Source organism: Mobula hypostoma, chromosome 2 (assembly GCF_963921235.1).
Source record: "Mobula hypostoma chromosome 2, sMobHyp1.1, whole genome shotgun sequence".
NCBI lineage: Eukaryota > Metazoa > Chordata > Chondrichthyes > Myliobatiformes > Myliobatidae > Mobula > Mobula hypostoma.
The window spans coordinates 38,635,999-38,659,579 of NC_086098.1; the positions used below are offsets into that span (position 1 = coordinate 38,635,999).

At 37.8% G+C, this 23,581-nt stretch overlaps 2 protein-coding genes across 6 annotated transcripts in view; both read right to left on the reverse strand.

The window, feature by feature from the left end:
- Positions 1–4,465, reverse strand: part of mpv17 (mitochondrial inner membrane protein MPV17) — a 48,251-nt gene extending 43,786 nt beyond the window's left edge. For 2 of the 3 annotated variants that reach the window (XM_063035742.1, XM_063035734.1), the window contains exons 1-2: positions 4,261–4,465; positions 2,820–2,902 (exon numbers count right to left, since the gene is read on the reverse strand). In XM_063035742.1, coding sequence (XP_062891812.1) covers positions 2,820–2,902; positions 4,261–4,262 — 85 coding nt within the window. In that variant the 5' untranslated portion in view covers positions 4,263–4,465. The remainder of the gene's footprint in view (positions 1–2,819; positions 2,903–4,260) is intronic. The other variant, XM_063035751.1, reaches the window with a different exon arrangement.
- Positions 4,466–7,064: 2,599 nt separating this feature from the next.
- The window catches only part of si:ch211-243j20.2 (uridine-cytidine kinase-like 1), a 74,639-nt gene continuing 58,122 nt past the window's right edge, over positions 7,065–23,581 (reverse strand). For all 3 annotated transcript variants that reach the window (XM_063035809.1, XM_063035792.1, XM_063035801.1), the window contains exons 10-15: positions 18,917–19,010; positions 18,699–18,761; positions 16,560–16,682; positions 16,031–16,138; positions 13,712–13,868; positions 7,065–8,001 (exon numbers count right to left, since the gene is read on the reverse strand). In XM_063035809.1, the coding sequence (XP_062891879.1) occupies positions 7,925–8,001; positions 13,712–13,868; positions 16,031–16,138; positions 16,560–16,682; positions 18,699–18,761; positions 18,917–19,010 (622 nt within the window). In that variant the 3' untranslated portion in view covers positions 7,065–7,924. The remainder of the gene's footprint in view (positions 8,002–13,711; positions 13,869–16,030; positions 16,139–16,559; positions 16,683–18,698; positions 18,762–18,916; positions 19,011–23,581) is intronic.

Here is a 23,581-nt window from a genome sequence, read left to right on the forward strand (position 1 = left end):
AAAAACAATCAAATATAACAATTATTGATATAATAGTTATCTTAACAAATACGTTAGGACAGGGGTTCCCAACCTGGTGTCCATGGACCACATGGTTAATGGCAAGGGTTCATGGCATAAAAAAAGTTGTGAACCCCTGCCTTAGAAGGATGCAGCACAAATAAATATTTCACAAAGCCCTCAGAAAGATTATATCACAAGAGACCCATTAGTCCAATATGTTAAGAGTCTACCTTTGGCCGTGCCATACAATTCATTGACCATCTGTTAACTTTTCCTGTAGGTCTGTACCTAACCTTCCAAGTATATATCCAATTTCCTTAAAAACATGTAAGGTAACAACTTTTACTAACTTTTCAGGCAGTAAATTCTACCAAGTGTGCAAAAAGGTTTCAATATTATATTGATAACATAGCATTTGTGAAGAAAGAAAATCAGCAAACATCTGTCAGCTTAATGACTTTCCATCAGTGATATTAATTTATTGATGTGAGAATTTAACTCTATTTTTCTCAATCCACAGATGTTGCCCAACCTGTTGAACGTCTCCAAAAGCAGAAGCACAGGCAAATAGGGTGGTGAAGAAGGAACATGCAGATGTTTGCCTTCATTAGCTACAACATCCTGTTACAACTTAATAAAACATGGTTTAGACCACAAAGAGTATTGTGCACACTTTTGGTTATTACGTTGCATGAAGAACGCGATTACACCGGCGAGGGTGCAGAGGAAATTCGCACAAGCATTTCAGTTATAAAGACAGATTGGAAAGGCTGAGCAGTGATCTGAGAGAGGTATAGAAAATTAAAGAGGGGAAACACACTGGCAAGAAGCTTTTTTCTCATTGAAGGGATATCTATCACAAGAAAGACAACATGAATTTGAGAGATTTCATCAGAGAATGTTTAAATTATGGAAACACTGCCTGAGGTACTCTCAAAACACTTAATCAGTATCTGGATAAACATTTGAAACACGGAGGCATAGGCGGCCATGAAACAAATGTGGTTAAATGGGACCAATATATAGTGGCATGCAGAAGTTTGGGCATCCCTGGTCAAAATTTCTGTTACTGTGAATAGCTAAGCGAGTAAATGATGAACTGATTTCCAAAAGGCATAAAGTTAAAGATGACACATTTCTTTAATATTTTAAGCAAGAAAACTTTTTTTATGTCCATCTTTTACAGTTTCAAAATAACAAAAAAGGAAAAGGGCCCGAAGCAAAAGTTTGGGCACCCTGCATGGCAGTACTTAGTAACACCCCCTTTGGCAAGTATCACAGCTTGTAAACGCTTTTTGTAGCCAGCTAAGAGTCTTTCAATTCTTGTTTGGAGGATTTTCACCCATTCTTCTTGCAAAAGGCTTCTACTTCTGTGAGATTCTTGGGCCATCTTGCATACACTGCTCTTTTGAGGTCTATCCACTGATTTTCAATGATGTTTAGGTCGGGGGACTGTGAGGGCCATGGCAAAACCTTCAGCTTGCGCCTCTTGAGGTAGTCCATTGTGGATTTTGAGGTGTGTCTAGGTTCATTATCCCGTTGTAGAAGCCATCTTCTTCTCATCTTCGGCTTTTTTACAGATGGTGTGATGTTTGCTTCCAGAATTTGCTGGTATTTGATCGAATTCATTCTTCCCTCTACCAGTAAATGTTCCCCATGCCACTGGCTGCAACACAAGCCCAAAGCATGATCGATCCAACCCCGTGCTTAACAGAGAGGGGTTCTTTTCATGAAATTCTGCACCCTTTTTTCTCCAAACATACCTTTGCTCATTGCAGCCAAAAAAATTCTATTCAAAAGGTTCAAACATCTAAACAAGCCTGATGCATTTTGGAAACAAGTCCTGTGGACTGATGAAGTTAAAATAGAACTTTTTCAGCCGCAATGAGCAAAGGTATGCTTGGCGAAAAAAGGGTTTATGAGCTGTGATACTTGCCAAAGGGGGTGTTACTAAATACTGTCATGCAGGGTGCCCAAACTTTTGCTCTGGGCCCTTTTCCTTTTTTGTTATTTTGAAACTGTAAAAGATGGAAATAAACAAGTTTTCTTGCTTAAAATATTAAAGAAATGTGTCATCTTTAACTTTATGCCTTTTGGAAATCAGCTCATCTTTTACTTGCTTAGCTATTCACAGTAACAGAAATTTTCACCAGGTGTGCCCAAAGTTTTGCATGCCACTACAGAACTCAGTGGCCACGTTATTAGATATACCAGTACACTTCTTGTTAATGCAAATATCTAATCAGCCATCCTGGCAGCAACTCAATATCATGCAGACATGATCAAGACATTGCTGTTGTTCAGATACAACATCAGAATAGGGAAGAAATGTGATCTAAATGCTTTGACCTTAGAATGATTGCTGATGCCAGATGGAGTGCATTGAGTATTGCAGAAACTGCTGATTTCCTGGGATTTTCACACACAAGTCTAGAATTTTCAGAGCATGTTGTGTAAAACAAAAAAAAAATCTAGTGCGTGGCAGTTCTGTGGGCGAAAATGCATTGTTAATGAGAGAGGTCAGAGGAGAATGGTTCAAGCTGACAGGAAAAGACTAACTCAAATAACCACATATTACAATGGTGGCGTGCAGAAGAACATCTCTGAACACACATGTCGAACCTTGAAATGGATGTATTACCACAGCAGGAGATCACATTGTTCCTAATAAAGCGGCCACTGAGTGTAGGTAAGAATTACGGTTAGCACAGATATAATGGCCTGAAGGGTATGTTTCTGTGCCATATGACTATGAAATCTTGTATTATTCTACTGAAACTGAAATTAGCCCAGCATCAACAACAATAATTCATTACCGGAAGTCAGAATTTGGAGCTTCCATGGATGTTTAATCATCAACATCTGATAGGTTCTCCATGCGAATTTTACTCTTTCAAACCTGTGCAGAATAATAAGAGACATATCAATATTATATACAGTATAACAAACATTTTTTTTCTAAACCGTGCACATACCACACAGACTTGCACAGTTTCCATATTTTCTGCCATTCAATTCAGAGTCAGCTTTGCACAGGTAGTTAAAAAAAAGCATTTTTAATGGAACCTCTAAATACAGGGCAGCATTAATAATTCTAAAATAATATCTCTCCAGTCAATATTGATATGAAACTACACAAGTTTTATTTTCTACAATTTTGAATATTTCCAATTATGTCTAAGCAAGATGAAGAGAGTGACTTAAACACCACTGAATCCTCTACTTCAAAATAAAAAGCAAAACACTGAAGGTATTAAAAACGAGGGGAAAAAACCTAGAAAGAGGATTTGCAAATGACTTTTAAGATAGTGACTTTTTCCACATCTTACTGTAATTCTGAATTTGTAAATAAGTAGGATTAATTATCTATACAGGAAGCAATATAGTATTCTACACAAACCCCTTATTAAGCTTGGTAAATGGGATGTAGAAAAAATTATGCTTAAGCGTGTATTTTATTATGATAAAGAGTTCAAGCTGTATTCCACTTTCATTGTTTTTGATAAACTTTTATGCAGTTGTTAAAATATTTCAGGTAGCTCTATTGTAGTTAATTTGAGATGCATTTCTCAAACAGGGATATACATTTTTGTAGCTTCTCCGAAGATGCAACAGATTTTACATGTAACAAGATTTCCAGACAACATCAACTGATAAACTGACATCAACAGACAACATCAAAGCAATTCCGGGTTTGTCAATTTCACTAAAAAGCAAAAGCAAAAACAAAAACTGCAAGTGATGGAGCCTGAAATAAAATCAGAAAATGGTAAGGATATTGTGGTCTGGCAAGCGTACGGACAGAAAAAAAAACTTTTCGGGTCGATGAACCATTAGGAACGTTTTTTCGGATTTTCATCAAAGACCATCACCCTGAAATTTTAACTCTGTTCCTTCTTGTCAAGGTCCTTACATGTTACTCAAAACTTTATTGGAAACCCTATCTAAGGTACCTGCTTTTAAAAAGTCATTGCGAAAAACGTTTATGCCACATTCCTAATGTAAATGAAAGCAATAAAAACAAAATTTCCCCTTCTAGAAAAAAAACTATTATGGACGAAGTTACATTCAACTTTTACATAATCTAAGATAGACACCGATTCATTGTAAAATATAGGTAACTCCCTTTAAAACCAGCGCTATAATATTACTACTTTCCATATCAAAGTGGCGTTTGAAAAATACAACTGACTGGGCTAAATGTTCGCTTCAGCCTCGGATAATCTACTTATTTTTCTTCAGACAATTAAACCTCACATTGTTCCCACTTTATGGCTGAGAGGTGAAGGGGGAAGCTAAGAGTAAACGTTCCTTCGGGATGGTTCTCGGCCACACCACCACTCGCATTCAGATTTTTAAAGATAGACAAAGCCACGCCACGCCACGCGTGTCCAGTGATGCTCGGGGTAGTTTCCACACCAATTCAGCTGCGGTTACGTTCACGGCTCCGGCACCAACAGCAGCCCCGGAGCACGCGCAGCGCGCTTGACAGCTCACAATTTCCTGTTCCGCGCGTCACTTCCGCCGGCACTCTGCTCAGAATGCTGTCGGAGGTACAGGTAATACTGCTAGAGGTAGGCTGGCTGGAAACCAGCTCGTCCATATCACCACCACTAGATTCCTCAAGTTTTCATGCCATTAGTAGTCTGAGGTTGTTTTAATTATTAATTCAACTTGGTCCTCAAAGCTTTGTCTGAAATCAAAGCACAGCAGGGGAATAAAAGTTCATGAGTCATAGTCATACTTTACTGATCCCGGGGGAAATTGGTTTTCGTTACAGTTGCACCATAAATAATAAATAGTAATAGAAGGCAGATAGGTAGAGCTGCTGAGGCCAGGGTCACGTCAGCCATAATCTTAATGAATGGAGGAGCAGGCTCAACCGTTCAGATAGTCTACCTACTCCAATTCCTTATGTTCGAAGTGGAGCAGTTTCCTCCTCCTACCCACCCCCAAGCCTAACAACCAGTTAACTTCAGGTGTACATTTTATTGCTTTTTAATTAATACGGTGTTTGCTTCCACGGATTCACAAGCTCCTCTTATGCAAAAGAAACTTTTCTTAGAAACATACACCCACTTACATGAAAACTACACTAATCACATTATATCCTCTTTCCCATCAACTCTCGCCACTCTACCACTCACACACCGGGAAACTTTGTAGTTCACAATTAGAATAACAAACTGTACTTTGGGATGTGGAAGGAAACGAGAATACCCAGGGGGCGAAGAGGATGTGAAAATTTCTCACATACCACGGTAGAAATCAGAATTAAAAATCAGGCATCAGTAACGCTACTACCGCCACTCTATAAAGCTATAGCACAACTTGAACTTTTTTGCAGAAAGACACAGCTGCAGCTGACAAACAATTGTTGGTCAAATGTGAGATTTCCTGTCATTAAGTGATTTTGTAAATTGATTGATACAAAACACAATATTGAATTTATTCTGTTGGGATTCATTTCACACAGACCAAAAACAGATACATGGGTAGCCTTTGCATCATAACAAAATATAAATATAACAAGGATCACAGAAAAACAATGTCAGTGAGGGTTAGGGAAATTAAAATACAGATAATTGCTTGATGGAAAAACAAGGTCTTTAAAAAGGGAAGCATCTTTGAAATTTATCCAACTAAACTCACAGTTGTAACACAGAATACAAAATAATACAACATGAAAACACCATAAAGGTCATTTCAAAAAAAATTGTAAAATGGGTTTTTAAAAAAATTTTTTAGAGTGCACTTTAGTTCTATGGAATTTAAGAGTCTGCACCTCAGTAAAATTTACTACTTCAAAATTATTTAATAAATGTCAAAAATCAAATCCTTGTAATATTTGCTATACATCAATAAACTATTATAAAAATTTTCAACCAAGTACATTATGTTACAGGTTCTGGTACAGTTAAGCACCATAAAATGCTTCATTCAGATTTCCATCTAGATCTTATTCTGTGTGCTCATCCATCTGTGTTGTGCAAGTCACCTTACTGGAATGAGAATGAATTATATCTATCATTCATTTAATGCACTGCACATGTACTATGAACTTTATGATACAGAAGTAGTGTAGAGTTATAATACAGGCACATATTTATGCATATCACGCACACAAAACTTTTGACATTTGAACATTTTCATATTTAAGGTATCTTAAGACATCATAAACAATCTAGGAGTTCTGCACATTAATAACTTTATCATACAATCTCCCTCCTTTACCGCACATCCTCCTCTAACCGAACACAGTCTAAGACTAGGTGCTGTTGCCTTTCAGATGAATATATTAACAGCAGCATCCTTGGACTTTAAAAACATCAACTCCAAACTGCTAAACAATTAATTTCAAATAACCTATGGACAAAATTGATTATGTTTTTATCAATAAATCTTTATCAGTACATATCAACATCCAGTTAAGCAATAATTCATAGTGCACAATACTTTGGGTCCATCGTTTTCAAGTAAAGTTCAGTCCTGACAGATTCACACCTATTTCCTAAGGAATACGATTAAATTTATTTGAACAAACTGAATTAGTTAAAACAGATTACAAGTTCAACATTATTAAGTATCTAATGGTCCAATGGATACAAAATAAAGTATCAGGAATATTTTATTGGCATGTCTTGAGGACATGAAAGAACATTGAGCTGAAATTCACCTGCTCTCTTTTCACCTGTTGAGAACTTCCAGCATTTTTATTTAATATTTTCAGGATCTGCAGTGTTTTTGAACACTTTTTCTTACAGTACCAGAACACAGGCATAATTCTGAGGCTTTGAACTACTGAAGTATCCTATATGATCTGTATTACTTGCAAATAACCTTATCTCCGTCTATTAAAATGAACTTGTTTGTATCTTAGCATAATCAAATCAAAATAAATTCAAGCAACACACATCAAAGTTGCTGGTGAACGTAGCAGGCCAGGCAGCATCTGTAGGAAGAGGTGCAGTCGACGTTTCAGGCCGAGACCCTTCGTCAGGACTAACGAAGGGTCTCGGCCTGAAACGTCGACTGCACCTCTTCCTACAGATGCTGCCTGGCCTGCTGCGTTCACCAGCAACTTTGATGTGTGTTGCTTGAATTTCCAGCATCTGCAGAATTCCTGTTGTTTGAAAATAAATTTATTCTGTTTATCCTATCTAGTCTCTAACTGGAAACTGGTGAAAGTTTTGTACATTTTTTTCTAGCCAACTCCTGAGATCTGAAACATCATTAAAATAAGCAGTAATTGTGCACTTAAGTGTTCTATTAGAGTACTGATAACTACTTAGGAAATGATTTATGTAATTAACAAAAATTTCCAATTTCATGCAGCATCTCAAAAATGGTAGTGAATTATTTTTGTTTTTTAAGCACAACATTAGTATCTTCATTTAATCTGGGGAATATGCCACATCATTTGCTGAATTTGATCCCAAGTAAAATCTTTAAGTCAAAAATTTACCCAAAAAGAAATTTATTGGTTGAATAAATGCCATGATAAAGACAGCCAGGAAATTACAATTTACAACTCCCTGAATATTTAGTTTATTCTTTGATATCTACAGGCCTGCTTTCAAAAAGGTTCAAACTTACATTTTCAAATTGAGGCTATCCACTAATTCCCCACGTCACCGATAAGCAGTCAGGATTATTAGATTATGTAGAATCAGACAAAGTTTACTTGAGAAATGCAAATTCTGGATGCAAAAACCTTAACCTTAAAATACACAGTAGTTTTTGGTTTAGAGTAGGATCAATCAATGATAAACCAAAACATCTAAACTGAAAGCATCTGAATTGTTCAACTTGTTCTGGTACTTGTTCTAAGATGTTCTTTCTTCTTTCTTTTTTCTTCGCAGTTGCAAACTATTCACAGCCTCACTGCCTTCCCAAGTCCCTTGGAATCCCAGATGAGAAATCAGTAGTCCATGCCCTCATCACTCTCATACCAATCAGACGGTGCATCAGTGCCAAAGTATCGATCTCCAAAGTTACCTGAAATTAATGTTTTTTTTGAATTTTCATTAAAAGACCAACATTAAAATTTCAATATTTTATTGCCAATGCTTTCAGTGCACATTTTAGTTCATACAAAGAAGTTAGCTGCAGGCTTTACACTCCTTTCCTTAACTTTCATTTAGTTTATTAATATAGATAAAAATTGTGAATAAAGATGCAAAAACAGACCATAAATGACAACAGTCAGATATACTAAAAATGAATCACAAAATAAATGTCAAACATTTTCTCAGCTTAAAAGTACTGACAGGACTTCTAAAATTTGTAAATACATTTCTAACGTTCATATGTGCTCTGCTTTGTCACATACCTTTAGGGTAACAATTATTCTTCCATGCTTCACATAAATAGCTCATGAGATCTTCCAAACTGGAAATATTGGGTACCAATTTATGTTCTGAATAATGAATGTCTTATAAAATTCCTCTTTAAATCTAATTTCCTGAGGTGAAAGTTCTTTAATTAGTTTGGTCATTTTCTCCCCTCATTCTTTCATTGGCTTAACCTTAACATGTATGCATTTCAAAATAAACTTGGAAAAATAAAACTTCTCTCACTATCATATCTCATAAGCACTAACAATTACAAGCAAATAAATCTTTTAATGTTTGCTTCAGAAGAATTATAATTTAAAAATAGACATGCATAAAAGCAGAAAAAAAATGCCAACTGAGTTGACATCTAACATCATTTACCAGTAAGTGATCACTACAAGTGAACACATACTCTGTTGATTGGTGTGATGCTGTTGGTGGTGAGCACTAACCCCTCTTGCATGCCAATGATATTACTTCCTTTGTTTCAAAGGTGATTTGTAATGGAAATCCTTGACTATATCCCTGTGGATGGGAACCTTTCTCCACCATTAGGAACATAACATCTATATCAGCTTTATTGCAAAAGGATTTGATTAGAAGTATTAAGGGATCTTGCTTCAAATGTATTCAACTAAGACCATATTTGGAATTGTGTACATATTTGGCCTTTCTTCCAAGTAAGGATAGTCGCCATAGAAGGACAGCAGTGAAGATTCATCAGATTATGCTGTGAAGATTCACTAGATTATATGGGTCTCCATTCTCCTCAAACCCTGTTTAATGAGAATTTAAAAAATATAGACCTATACAATCAAGCTTAAAAGAGTTGAGAGATTATGACACTAAAATGTGTATATTTCTTACATGGCTAAATGGGATGTTTTCCATGGCTGGGATGTCTAGAACCAGAAGTCAAGAGTGCCAAAGGTGATGATAATTCAGGTCAGTGATAAGAACATAACAAAAAGGAACATGGGTAGGCTTTTTAGCTCTTTGAGTTTAATCAAGTTTCTCTAAAATGTTCTCTAATTCTTATAAACTGTAAAGGAGAGGCCCAGTCTACTCAACATCTTCTTACATAACAGACACAGGAACCCAAGACCAATATGTTGAATCTTCCTTTCTCTGCACTTAACTCTATTTAAAAAAAAATTAAGATAACCATTTAAAAAAAAAAAATTTTGCTGGCTTGCCAAGGCCCGATAGAGCAATTTTACTTCATTTGCCTTCCTATTTGCCTCCTACACTTGTACGGGGATAACCTAATATTTCCCACATTGTTCCCACCCTGAGAGTGGTGAATTTATGGACTTTTGTCCACAAGAGGGCCGTAGAGGTTCAGTCATTGAATATATTGAGAACATTTTTTTGTAACCGAGGTGGAAGCTATTCTCCCCACCAATTCAATGCAATCTCTCAGATCAATCCTATTATTACATTCATCCAAGATTGTCCTGAAACCTTTTCTGTTACATATGACTGACTTCCCCCATTACCCACCTGAATAGGGTATAATTTACAGTAGCCAGTCAATTCAACAACCAGAATGTCTTTCGTACTTGGGAGGAAACTAGAGCATGAAAGGAAACCCATGTGATTATTGGGGAAACATGCAATGTCTACATAGACTGTGCCAGTCATTGGAGCTACCAGATAGCTATCCTACCTGCAGCACAACTGTGCAAAGGCAACAACAGATAACTTTTAGGTGCTGAGAGAATCAAGGATTATGTCAGCACTGGAAAATGGCACTGCAGTAAAACATCAACTATGATCATTTTGAAGCACAAAGCAGGCAAAAAGAGCCAGGTAATCAATTCCTGCTTTTATTTCTCAGGTTCCTGTACTTCTTTATTTGGTTGTTTTGACAACTGTCTTATACAAGTGTACAGGTAGCATCCATGGAAAACAGTACAGTTGACGTTTTGGGCTGAGACCCTTCATACAGACACTCCATAGATGCTGCCTGGCCTGCTGAGTTCCTCCAGCATTTTGTGTGTGTTGCTTGGATTTCCAGCATCTGCACATTTTCGCTTGTTTGTGATCATACCAGTGTCCTCTAGGTAATTAGCACCAAAAATAATTTGTTTTTACTGTCACTCATTATATTGAATACTTGAATAAAATTTCCACATTCTTTTCAGGTCTTGAGAATAATCCTTCACATAACTGAAGCTCCCCACTAACATTATGCTAAATCTCATCTTCTTCCTTCCAAGGCCTGACATATTCTGAGCTTTCTCCCATAGTACGGTGTCCAGAACTGGACACAACTCCAACGGATGACTAATGAGCATCCTGTAAATCTTTAGTATATTCCTTGCAAGTCCATGGATCCTATATTTTGTTTTAAACAGCCTCCAAACTTGTCCCATGTCTTCAAAAAAATGTGTAGATTCACTCATCCATTCTGCTACTGCACCCTTTAAAAATTCTAACAATTCATATTGCCTCTCTTCAATCTTACAACTGTAGTGTAAAACTTAGTAAACTTTGTGTCCCACAAGGCTTCATTCTCAGCTCCCTAGACACTCATAACCGTATGGCCAAAGAAATTTGCAGATGATACCACCTTAATAGGGTGCATCTCAAATAACAAAGAAAATTGGAGTATATGGTGTCTATAAAAAGTATTCACCCCCCCCAGAAGTTGTCATGTTTTATTGTTTTACAACATTAACAGTGGATTTAATTTGACTTTTTGCCAATGATCAAGAGAAAAAGACGCTTACGTGTCAAAGTGAAAACAGGAAAGCAGATCTCTACAAAGTGATCTAAATTAATTACAATTATAAAACACAAACAGTTGATTGCTTAAGTATTCACCTCCTTTAATATGACACACCAAATTATCACTGGTGCAGTCAAGCTGTTTCAATTGACTGTAGTAAAAATACACCTGTATCTGGAAGGTCCAACAGGTGGCAAGTCAGTATCCTGGCAAAAACTACACCATAAAGGCAAAAAAAAACAGTTCAAACAACTCCTCAAAAAGGTTATTGATAAACACAAGTCAGGAGATTGATACTAGAAAATTTCCAAGTCACTGAATCTCTTTTGGAGTACAGATAAGTCAATCATCAAGAAAGGGAAAGAATATGGCACAGCTGTAAATCTGTCTAGAGCAGGTCATCCTCAAAAACTGACTGACGGAGCAAGAACGGGACTAGTGAGGGAGGCCATCAAGAGATCTATGACAACACTGGAGGAGTTACAAGCTTCAGTGGCTGAGATAGGAGAGGCTGCACATAAAACAACTGTTGCCCAGGTGCTTCACTAGTCGCAGCTTTATGGGAGAGCGGCAAAGAGAAAGTGACTGTTGAAAAAAACTGACATGAAATCTTGGCTACAGATTGCCAGAAGGCACGTGGGAGGCTCGGAAGTCAGCTGGGAGAAGGTCCTAATGTCTGATGAAACTCAAACAGAGCTTTTTGGCCACCAGACTAAACACTATGTTTGACACGAGCCAAACAATGCACATCAAAAACACACCATCTCTACCGTGAAGCATGGTGGTGACTGCATTAAGCTGAGGGGATGCTTCTCAGCAGCAAGCCTGGTAAAGAGGGTAAAATGAATGCTGCAAAATACAGAGAAATCCTGGAGGAAAACCTGAAGCAGTTTTGCAAGGGAACTGCAACTTGGGAGAAGATTTGTTTTCTAGTGAGACAATGACCACAAATATAAAACCAAAGCTCCACGGGAATGATTTAAGAACAACAAAATTAATGTCCTGGAGTGGCCAAGTCAGAGTCCAGACCTCAATCCAATTGAGAATTTTGCGGCTGGATGTGAAAGGGGCTGTTTACTCATGATCCCCATGCAATCTGACAGAGCTTGAGCAGTTTTGTAAAGAAGAATGGGAAAAATTGCAGTGTCCAGATATGCAAAGCACAAGTCCACAAAGACTCAAGGCAGTAATTGCTGCCAAATGTGCATCGACTAAATACTGCCTTGAAGGGGGTGAGTAATTATGCAATCAATTATTTTGTGTTTAATAATGGTAATAAATTTAGACCAATCTGTAGAAGTTTATTTTCATTTTGACACAAGTGTCTCCTGTTGAGCAGTGTCAAGAAAAAAAGCAAAATTAAATCCAACTTGATTCAATGTTGCAAAACAATAAAACATTAAAACTTTTGGGGGGGGGTGAATACTTTTTATAGACACTCTAGGAAGGAGATAGAGAGTCTAGTGACATGGTGCCATGAAAGCAACCTTTCCCTCAGTGTCACTGACTTAAGGAATTGGGATGGTGCACATGCTTGATTATATCAATTGGAGCTGAGGTTGCAAGCTTCAAGATCCTAGGAATGACCTGTCCTGGTCCAATCACATTGATACTATGGCCAAGAATGTTCACCAGTGCTTTCTTCGGAGGCTAAAGAAATTTGGCATGTCCCTTTGACCCTCACTAATTTTTAAATCGATGCAGCATAGAAAACATCCTATCTGGATGCATCATGGCTTGGTATACCAACTATTCCATCTGTGGAGACAAAAAAAAACTGCCCAATAGTGGACACAGCTCAGCTTATCACAGAAACCTGTACCCTGTCTACACTTCTTGCTCTCTCAGCTAAGCACGATCAAAGGTTCCATGCACTCTGGTTATTCTCTCTTCTTCCCCTCCCTTCAGGCAGTAGATAGAAAATAGAAAAGGCTGAAAGCACATACCAACAGGTTCAATGACAGTTTCTATCCTGCTGTTAAGACTATCGAATGGTTCCCTAGATGCACCCTTGACTTCAGTGTACCTCACTATATTGCACCCAATTGTCTCCTTGCAGTGCACTTTCTCTGTGCAACCTTAACATTTGTTTTCTTTTTCCTCAATTCATTCCTGTTGTAATGATTTGATCTGTATTAACTGTACGCAAGATGAGTTTCTCACTATACCATGGTACATGTACACCAATTCACAACTTACATGAAATTTTAACAAGAGGATGGCCTACGTCACCAGACAACTTCTAATCTCCTGCTGTGCTCCCATTTTCCTCACTGTTTACAGTATTCCTGAGCTTCATCTGCTTTGCAAATGTCAATGTTACGTTTGGTCCATGTTATCTTTTATGCAAGAAAAGGTAACTAATAACTATCAAGGAATGCCAATGTACAAAAAATTCTAGAAAGTCAACCTCTCACACCTTGCAAATGCATACGTACCACAGCCAGTCTCCTGTTAAGTTTTTAAGTCTTTATCAAATCCTTCACATGGTACTTGATCAAGCAACTTCTGTAAACTTTTTTTCAAATATATGAACAACTCAAAATCTGAGTGGTTACAAATACATTAAATGGTAAGGGAGTGGGGTGGGGGCAGAAGAATACCATTTGGTTACATTTGAATTGATATATAACCTTACCTATTCCAGGAATAATGTGGAATTCATCATTTACTTTCTTGTCTACTGCCGTGGTTATGATGTTAACCTTGGGAAAGGCATAAGCCACTGAATGCACTCCCATTTCAGCCATCAATAATGAGAGTAGAAAAATTTTATCTTCCTGCACATCATGATCCTAAAATAAGTCAGAGTAATTTTATGCAGTGTGCATTTTAAATGCTATAACACCAAATATGTTGCCAGGTACAAATTGACAAAGCAAACTTTTCTGCAAACTAAAGTTACTTTTCAAAATTTTCAGAGACCATTCAAATTTTCAGAGAATAGATAACAATTTTAAGATAGCTGGAAGTCAACTTCATACAGTAAATCAGAAATAGGTCATTTACAATATTTTCAGATAACCATTTGGCTCTATGAGAATCTAAACTACAAATGACTATACATTATATTACACCCAATGTACCAAAAGCCTGTCTGCCTTATTAACCAATGCGATTTAATTCTGGGCCCTGAGCTTTGGGTGAGGCAAGGAAATAAATTCAGATACCTCAATTACTGTCACATTACATCAAATATTGAGAAAGGAGAAAAGGTGATTACAAAAATAATTCTTTAAAAAATACTATTGTTTAATATGCATATTATGACAAGACCAAGTTTACCTAAAAGGGATAAGCTTAGTCTTATCAAAACATTCTGAATATCAAAATTTTCACTGATTGATATACAACTCTAATATCTTAAAAATAAATCTCCAATTCACTGTGTAGGCAATTAACACTTCAAACTGATTTATGGCCAAACCCAATAGTTGTCACATGCAGACTCAGTCTCACTAAACTGAAACGTGCCAACTGAGATATACCAATTGAATTGAAAACCACTGACTAATGATCACATTTTATCTTACTATTTTAAATTAGATAGGATATGACAAAATTAGTGAATTCTGTTAAGAAAGTTTTAGCATATTCACTGATGACTACTATGCATTTCTTTAACATTTTCATATAAAGATTTATGCATATCCCAAAGCACTTTAAGTATATTAGAACACAACAGAACAGGAACAGGCCTTTCGGCTTATGATATTGTACCAAACTAATTAAATGCCTTATCTAAACTAATCCTTTCTGCCCACACAATGTCCATATCCCTCCATTCTCTACCCATTTATGTAACTATGTAAGAGCCTCTGAAAATCTCTCTCTCATCTTTGCCTCTACTACAACCCCCAGCAAAGTATTCTAAGCACTCACCACTGTGTAAAAAAAAGCTTGCCTCACCCATCTCTTTTGAGCTTATCCCCTCCACCTTAAATGTATGTACGCCAGTATTAAACATTTTGACCATGGGAAAGAGATACCACCTGTCTACCCTACCTAGGCCTCTCAATCTTATAAACCTCTCTCAGGTTTGCTGCTCCAAAGAAAACAAAGTTTGTACAATTTATTAAGAAATACCTGCCCAACTCCACATAGACATGCCCTCTAATGCAGCATCCTCCTTTCCTATAGTGGGGTGACCAGAACTAAATGCAATACTCCAGATGTGGCCTAACCAGTCTCTGCAACTTAAATTTGTTTCATTTTAACATTTTGCCATTCTGATGAAACGTCACCAACTAGAAACAATTGCTTCCCTCTCTGAGATTGCTGTCTGATCTGTTGAACATTTCCAGAATCAGCATTTATCGCTTTTAGATTGTGTTCCACTCCCCCAAATCTGCCTCAAGAACTTCAGAAACTACTGAGCCCTTTCACGAGAAAACAGGTATGCTAATAGAGACCTGATTTACGGTACTCACAGAAATTCATAGAGGTGTGAAATACCCTATATTGTTAACCCTTGTCAACACATTAAACCTATTTCTTTCTTCGAATTGTATGATTCAAAATAGGTCATTTACCAAAGAAGTTTTTTCCAAACTGGTTGTTCAATGAATCATAAACTACTGCTTGCACTTTATGATTTATTGAACAACCAGTTTGCACAAAACTTGTTAAGACTTGCACTTGTCTTCCACAATCAAAACTTCGAAGTTACAAGTTCCAAATTATTAACGAATGTAAAGAAATATTACTGCAGATGACAACTCCTGGTATTTTATACCAAAATTTTACTCCATAACTATTTCAAACAATAAAGAAACTTAAATTTACCAAGGCCATGTAAAAAAATTAACAAGCAAAATATTTTAATGTATAGTAGAATTAGATGTTCCCTTCTTAAAACGTAACTTACACTTAAACATTAATTTACCAGAGACTGCAATTCACATCAGTGCATAAATTCTACAGCAGTCTATACCTAACTAACTAAATGGATACTCACCAAAAGGACTCGAACTGCCATCATAGCAGCAGCACCTGTTGACACTGTACTGTCCATCAAAATTACATAATCTTCACTGATATCCTTAGGTAATCGAAGATAATGTAGCTACACAAAAGCAAGAAATTAATCAATTCACAGCCATTAAAAGACAGCTTTCATCTTGTAGGGAATGCAGTTACATCAACTGACAACTATCAAAGAATTAGAAATCAATTATGGTCTTACAGAAAAGTAAAGCCATCAGGGATATTGCTACTTATATTGGGGCAATGAATAATCAGATAATGTATTCCATGTCTAGAAATGTTTTTATTTTGTAACCAGTGCCTTAACAGCTGATCTATCAGAGGTTAAAGATTAATTAGAAGAACTTGCATGGTTAGAAGAGTATATAGTCTAGTATGTTAACCATGCTTGCTTCATCTACAATTTGAAATGTTAAATCATATTATATCATAATCAAGGCATGGCAATTATTCCAAGATTCCCTAAGAAAAACGTTCTAGAATTGACCAGCAGTCGGTACCTCAGGCTCTCCTGTGTCATGATTTGTCTGAATAAGAATCTTTCCTAATCTGATATCCTTGCACACTGCTGTTAGTGCCTGCTCCATTGTTTCACCAGCACGGAGAATGGAAACTCCTGTTATCTGAAGAACAAGGAATAGTTTATAGTTACAGCTTAGTCATATACAGGAACGTTCACAAGTCAGGTGTTTGTAACTCAGGGACAGCCTGTAGTAAGCTGTCCTTTTTTATTATTTCTGCTCTCTCCAATTCAATCTCTAATCACACATTTTCATTTAAACATTACCAAGTCATCTTCAGTAACTGCTCATAATTCATTATAACATCCAATCACACCTAACAGTTATATAGTAGTAACAGGTACAGTCTGTATATGCAAGAGAGTATTAGGCTATTTGGTTTAGGTTTATGATAGAAACTTATTTGCATTTTAAGGATCAAATGAGATTTAAAGGAACCAACAAGCCAAATCCCTCCTGCAGTTTTGCAGAGGAATATTGGTCATTTTCCAATCATTATTCTGTATGTCTCCAATCAACAAGTCTGATACTGCAATATGTAAGTCAGAAATGAACTGAAGTCAGACGTCTTATCACAGATGTCTGGTTAAGAACAAGTGCGACACCTCCTCCCTCATGACCATTCAGGGCCTCAAACAGTCCTTCCAGGTGAGGCTACACTTCACCTATGAGTCTGTTGGGGTCATCTACTGTATCTAATGCTCCCACTGTGGTCTCCTGTATATTGGTGAGACCAGACGTAGATTGGGAGACTGCTTTGCTGAGCACCTATACTCCATCTGCCAGAAAAAGTGGGATCTCCCAGTGGCCACCATTTTAATTCCACTTCTCATTCAAATTCCGATATATCAATCCATGGCCTCCTCTATTGTCACAATGAGGCCACACTCAGTCGGAAGGGGAACGCTCTCTATTCCGTCTGGGTAGCCTTCAACCTGATGGCATGTACATGGATATCTCAAACTTTCAGTAGCTGCCCATCACTCCATCTTTTCTTTCTTCCATGGCCTTCTGTCCTCTCCTATCAGATTCCCCCTTCTCCAGCCCTGCATCTCTTTCACCAGTAAGCTTCCCAGCTCGTCCCTTCCCACCTCCGCCCCCCCACCCCGCCTTGGGTTTCACCTATCACCTACTACCTTGTGTTTCTTTCTCTCCTCATACCATCTTCTTATCCTGACTCCTCATTTTTTTTTCTCCAGTCACGATAAAGGGTCTCGGTTTGAAATATCGACTGTACTCTTTTCCAGATATGCTGCCTGGCCTGCTGAGTTCCTCCAGCATTTTGTGGGCATTACCCATTTATATTAATGTTTTTAATTATCTTATTTTATGATATAACCTATTCCATAACTTTTTTTGTTGTTCCTTTCCATGCATCAGGTGGCAACCCTGCCATTTCTTTAGCATTTTCATCTGTTTTTTTTCCCACAAGGCCGAGTTGCCAGCTTGACATGGATGGAAAGCGTACAGGGAGCCGGCTGGATTTGAACCTGGAACCACACGCCTCAAAGTCTGGTGCAGATGCCACTACATCATCAGCTGGCTAGTAACTGTTCTATGGATAAAATAAAATCCTTTTAACGTTCTTCCTTATTTAGAAATTAATCCTGGAGCTGAAACAGAAAACCCACATCCTCCGTTATTTAAGCCTGTCCATAGTACACAATTTGTCTGGATTTATTCCTTCCATTATCTTTACAATCTTGTAATTAGGTAATTAAATATGTCAAAATTCTATTTGTCTAAGTAACTTGCCCCATAAATTCCTGATCATGTTTTACTTAAAAAATATAAGTATTTTCATCCTATAAATACCTAATACAAAATATTAAGCAATGCTGAACTAAAACCTTATTAGAAAAGCATTAAACCTCACATAATTTGTAGAATTCCTCAACTAAAGTAATATTGTATTTCAGGAACACTTAATGCAAACTAAACATTAGGCTTTTTCTTAAAAAAAAGTGCCGTAATTCACAGATCTAGCCAAATGTGATTTACAGATTCTTATTAACAGATTCTTGTTCTGCAGTGAAATTTTACTCTGGTAATTTGAAATGAACATTAGGAATCAGTAAATTATGAAAACATTGTAGACAATAATGGCATGATACTCACCCTTTTTCCATCAAATCGTTTTCCTTCGTACAGTTCTCCTTGAGGCGTTTCCACTGTAACAGGCTGTGAAAATTCATTCCAGAAGGAAATCAGAAAACATTTAAAGAACATTTTTGCTTTATTATTTTGACTGTAAATACTAATTTATACATTAATGGACTACTAGCCTAAAACAGGCTTCCTATTTTACCACTGACATGCACACTCAGTAAACTCACCTTGAGTGGCAGAAAGGAAAGGGCATGCTCAATCAGTAACCTCATTAACCTTTTTGAATAGAAGATGAACTCATCTCGACTTGTTTCTTTATTTCTGTGCAATGAAAGAAATTATTAAAATTAGCTTAAGTTCCTTCTATTGCATGTCAGATTTAATCAAATGATATTATTTTTAAAAGTATCCTGTAAACCAGCCCTTCTCAACCTTTTGTCATGGAGGAACCCTTAAAGATTATTATATTTACAACTTATGGTATGTTACTGTAATCAGTAAGTTGTAGATAAAATAATCGTCAATGCTCTTTTAAGTAGAGAATTAATTTTTAGGCAACCTTACTTTAAAAAAAAGGTAGTTAAACTTAGCTTATCTTTCTTTCCCTTTCATAAATTTTAAAAACTCATGAGGCAAACATAATAAATTTCTGTTAAATAACTGGCTTAAGCCAAAATGGGACTTAATTTTTCTTAAGGTAGACTCAGTAGATTTAATTTTCTGCCATACCGGTAGGGTTTGTTTGCTCCCACAAGTCAGTCAGAGGTGCCCAAGGGGAAGTTGAGGGAAGTAATTTGGGAGGGAGAGGCTGACGTCACAGCTCAAGTTGGGAGAGTCCATTTAATGCTCTGAAAACGCACAAAGCTCATCAGCCTACTACCCTCCCCTCAGTGCAATACTGCACTCACCATCAGCCTGCCACCCTCCCCTCCTTGCAATACAGCACCCACCAATTATCAGCTTACCACCCTCTCCACCGTGGAATACAGCGCACACCAGTTATCAATGGCCTCCCCTATTTTGCGTCAAAAACTAAGAATGGACACAACCAAATAAGCACGGTCCTGCTGCCCACCACTGTGAGTGTTAGCATCGTATCTTGCGCCAAGTTCAAAAAAAAAAATTTTTTTTTAAATCATGATCTCTTGTGGAGCCGCTAGCGACCTCTCAATCCCTCGAGAAACCCTGTTGTAAACATTAATTGAAAACTATGTAACATATATTAAGATTCTTATTAAAACAAGTATGCTCATGTGTCCACTATAAGAAAAACACTGAACAAGAATGGTGTTCATGGAAGGACACCAGTGCTCTCAAAATAAAATCACCATTGCATGTCAAGTTTGCAAAAGACCACCTGATGTTACAAAACATTTCTGGGACAATGGCCTGTGGACAGATGAGACAAAAGTTGAACTTTTTGTCAGAAATGTCCACCGCTATGTTTGGAGGAAAAAGGGTACTGCACACCAACATCAAAACCTCATCCCAACTGTGAAGCATGGTGGAAGGAGCATCACGGTTTGGGGCTGCTTTGCTGCCTCAGGGCCTGGACAGTTTGCGATTGTTGAAGGAACAATGAATTCAAAACTGTATCAAGACATTTTACAGGAGAATGTCAGGGTAGTGGTCTGACACCTGAAGCTTAATACAAGTTGGACAATGCAACATTACAAAGATCTGATACACGAGTAGATCAACAACAGAATGGCTTAAAAGTAAGAAAATTTGTGTCTTAGAATGGGCATGTCAGAGTCCAGACCTTAACCCAATTGAGATGCTGTGGGATGACCTAAAGAGGGCTGTTGATGAAAGGTAGCGCAGAAATATTGATGAACAGAAACCGTTTTGTATGGAGGAATGGTCTAAAATTCCTCCTCACCATTGTGCAAGTCTGATCAGCAGCAATAGGAATTTGGTGGAAGCTACTGCTGCTAAAAGAGGTTCACATACTTTCTCCAGTCTGGACTGTGAATAATTAAACAACGTGTTCTACAAGGACATAAAAAAGTACAATTGTTTGTGTATTATTAGTTTATGCAGATTGTGTTTGTCTATTGTGACTTAGATGAAGATCAGACCACATTTTATGAGTAATTAATGCAGAAAACCAGGTTATTGCAAAGGGCTCACAAACATTTTATTGCAACTGTAGTTGGGAGTGATCAATGGAAAAGATCAAGGAATATCATAGGAGAGAATGTGGACCATGGGAGAAAGAAAAGGAAAGAGGAGAGGCATTAGGGGAAGGTGAAGAGTAGTTGGGGGGTGGGGGAAGGGAGATGAAAGATAAAATTACCGGAAGTTGGAGAAATAGATGTTCATGCCATCAGGTTGGAGGCTACTGAGGGAGAACATAAAGGTTGTGTTCCTCCAACCTGGGAGTGGCCTCATTGTGGCAGAAGAGGAGGCCGTGGACCAACATGTTGGAATGGGAATGTAGATTGGAATGGGAATTGTTGGCCACTGGGAAACGCTACTTTTTGCAGATGGAGTGAAGGTGCTCAACAAAGCGTTCCCCCAGTCTATATCAGGTCTCACTAATGTAGAGGAGGCTGCATCAAGAGAATCAGATATAGTAGATGACCTCAACAGATTCACAGGAGAAATGTTGCCTCACCTGGAAAGACAACTTGAGCTCCTGAATGCAGGTGAGGGAAGAGGTGAATGGGCAGCTTTAGCACACTTGCTGCTTGCAGGGATAAGTGTCAGGAGGGAGATTAGTGGGGAAGGATGAATGGAGAAGGGAATCACAGAGGGAGTAATCCCTGCAGAAAGCAGAGAGCAGCAAGAAGATAAACATCTGTTTGGTAGTAGGATCCCATCAAAGGCGGCAAGGTAGGGTGGTGGTCAGCACAACGCTTTACAGTACAGGTGATCTGGGTTCAATTCCCAGTGCTGCCTGTGAGGAGCTTGCAGGTTCTCCGTGACTATGGATTTCCTCCAGGTGCTCCGGTCTCTTCCCACAGTCCAAAGGCTTACTGGTTGGGAGGTTAATTGATCATTGTAAATTTTCCCATGATTTGGCAAGGATTAAATCGGGGGATTGCCAAATGATGTGGCTCAAACGGGCAGAAAGGCCTATTCTATACTGTATCTCAACAAATAAATAAATAAAAGATGGCGAAGTTGTAGAAGCTCATGGCGTGGTAGGTAAGGACAAGAGAAAGAGAGTTGGGATTACAATTCCCAATAAGAACAACAATGTTCTTATTAAACAGCACTGAAGGCTTAAAGGGCCTGGTTAACTATACCGTTTGCAAATTATACACACATGAACAAATTTACAGGAAACGAGATCAGGGACAATATACCGATATAGACTGAGAAATGGTTACAGGACAGGAAACAGAGACTGGGAATGAACAGTTAATTTTCAGATTGGAAGGCCATGGCCACTGGAAAGCTACAAGGATTGAATAACATTCACAAGACATGACTGCAAAACAACCAGTGAACACGAGTTCACGGCAGTGCGAGTTGTGAGGAGGTTTCAAGGAGATGTAGACTGATTAATTGAACATTTGAGGATGAGGAATGGTGAAACATTATATGGAAAAATGTAAGGTCATCCACTTTGAAAACACCTACCAATTTCTCTGAAACTTGAAACCTCATGTTTCTATTTTTTTTTAAGGGTTTTTCAGGTTTCTATTTTATTTTTAAATCCAGAGTGATCTTGTACACTAATCATTTAAAGTTAACACATGAAATAGAACAACCGATTAGGAAGGCAATCAGTATGTTAGCTTGATGCTATATCAGCTCAGGGTGTTCTGGAGCTCAGAGTTCGATTCCAGTGCCGTTCTGTAAGGAGTCTCTGTATGTTCACCCCATGGAATGCATGCGTTATCTCTGGGTCCTCTGGTTTCCTCCCACAGTCCAAAGACGTACTGGTTAGGTGAATTGGTCATTCTAAATTGTCCCGTGATTAGGTTAGGGTAAATCGCATTTGTCAGAGTTGCTGGGGCGGCGTGGCACGAAGGGCCAGAAGGGCCTACTCCACGCGGTATTGCTAAATAAATAAAAGTACAGCTCAGAGCGTCAGGGTTCGGAGTTCAATTCTGGTATCCTTTGTTAGGAGTCCCCGAGGAATGTATGGATTTTCTCTGGGTGCTCTAGTTTCCTCTCACAGTCCAAAAGGCGTACTGGGTAGGTTAACTGGTCATTGTAAATTGTTCCGTGAATAGGCTGGGGTTAATTGGGGTTTGTGGGAAGGCGTGGCTCAAAGGGCCTATTCCGTGATGTATCTCTAAACAAAATATATAAACTGAAAGTGCAGCAAAGATTCACAGATATATCCCTGGAAAGGGGAAAAAACCCTCCCATTCAGTTTAGTAGAATGAGTGATGATCTCACTTAAACATACATCAACTCTTGTGGACCTCAGGAGGAAACGCGCAAGTATGATTCTTCCTTTAGGACATCTTGAAACCTAAGTTCCCTTGGCAGTGAACTGTGGAAATCTGATCTCCTCATGAGAAATGAAGACTAGTACAACACACAATAACTAAGCAAAAGTTTCCCTATCAAAGTGAATAAAAACATTCCACTGAAGAGAGGCTCCATCAGTTCAGAAGGCAAATTTTAAGAGTGTTTATTTATGTCTCTTCTAGTCAATTATAGCAGTCGGCAATTATAATCCAGGACAGTGCATTCCTGATCTCAAATTTCCCAACAAATACACCTTAAACTTTATAAATATGAGCAACATTACTTTTCAGCACAATGGTACCAATAATGTGTAAAATTCAGATATCCAGACTTTATTCTATATACCAGGTCCCCTGTCCATGACATACAGCTACAGGATAAGTTGATTCTTTTATGAACCTTAGCCTCATGAGTTCAAAAGAAAGAGAAAGTGATTTCATGCTACAGGGGCTAGAAAC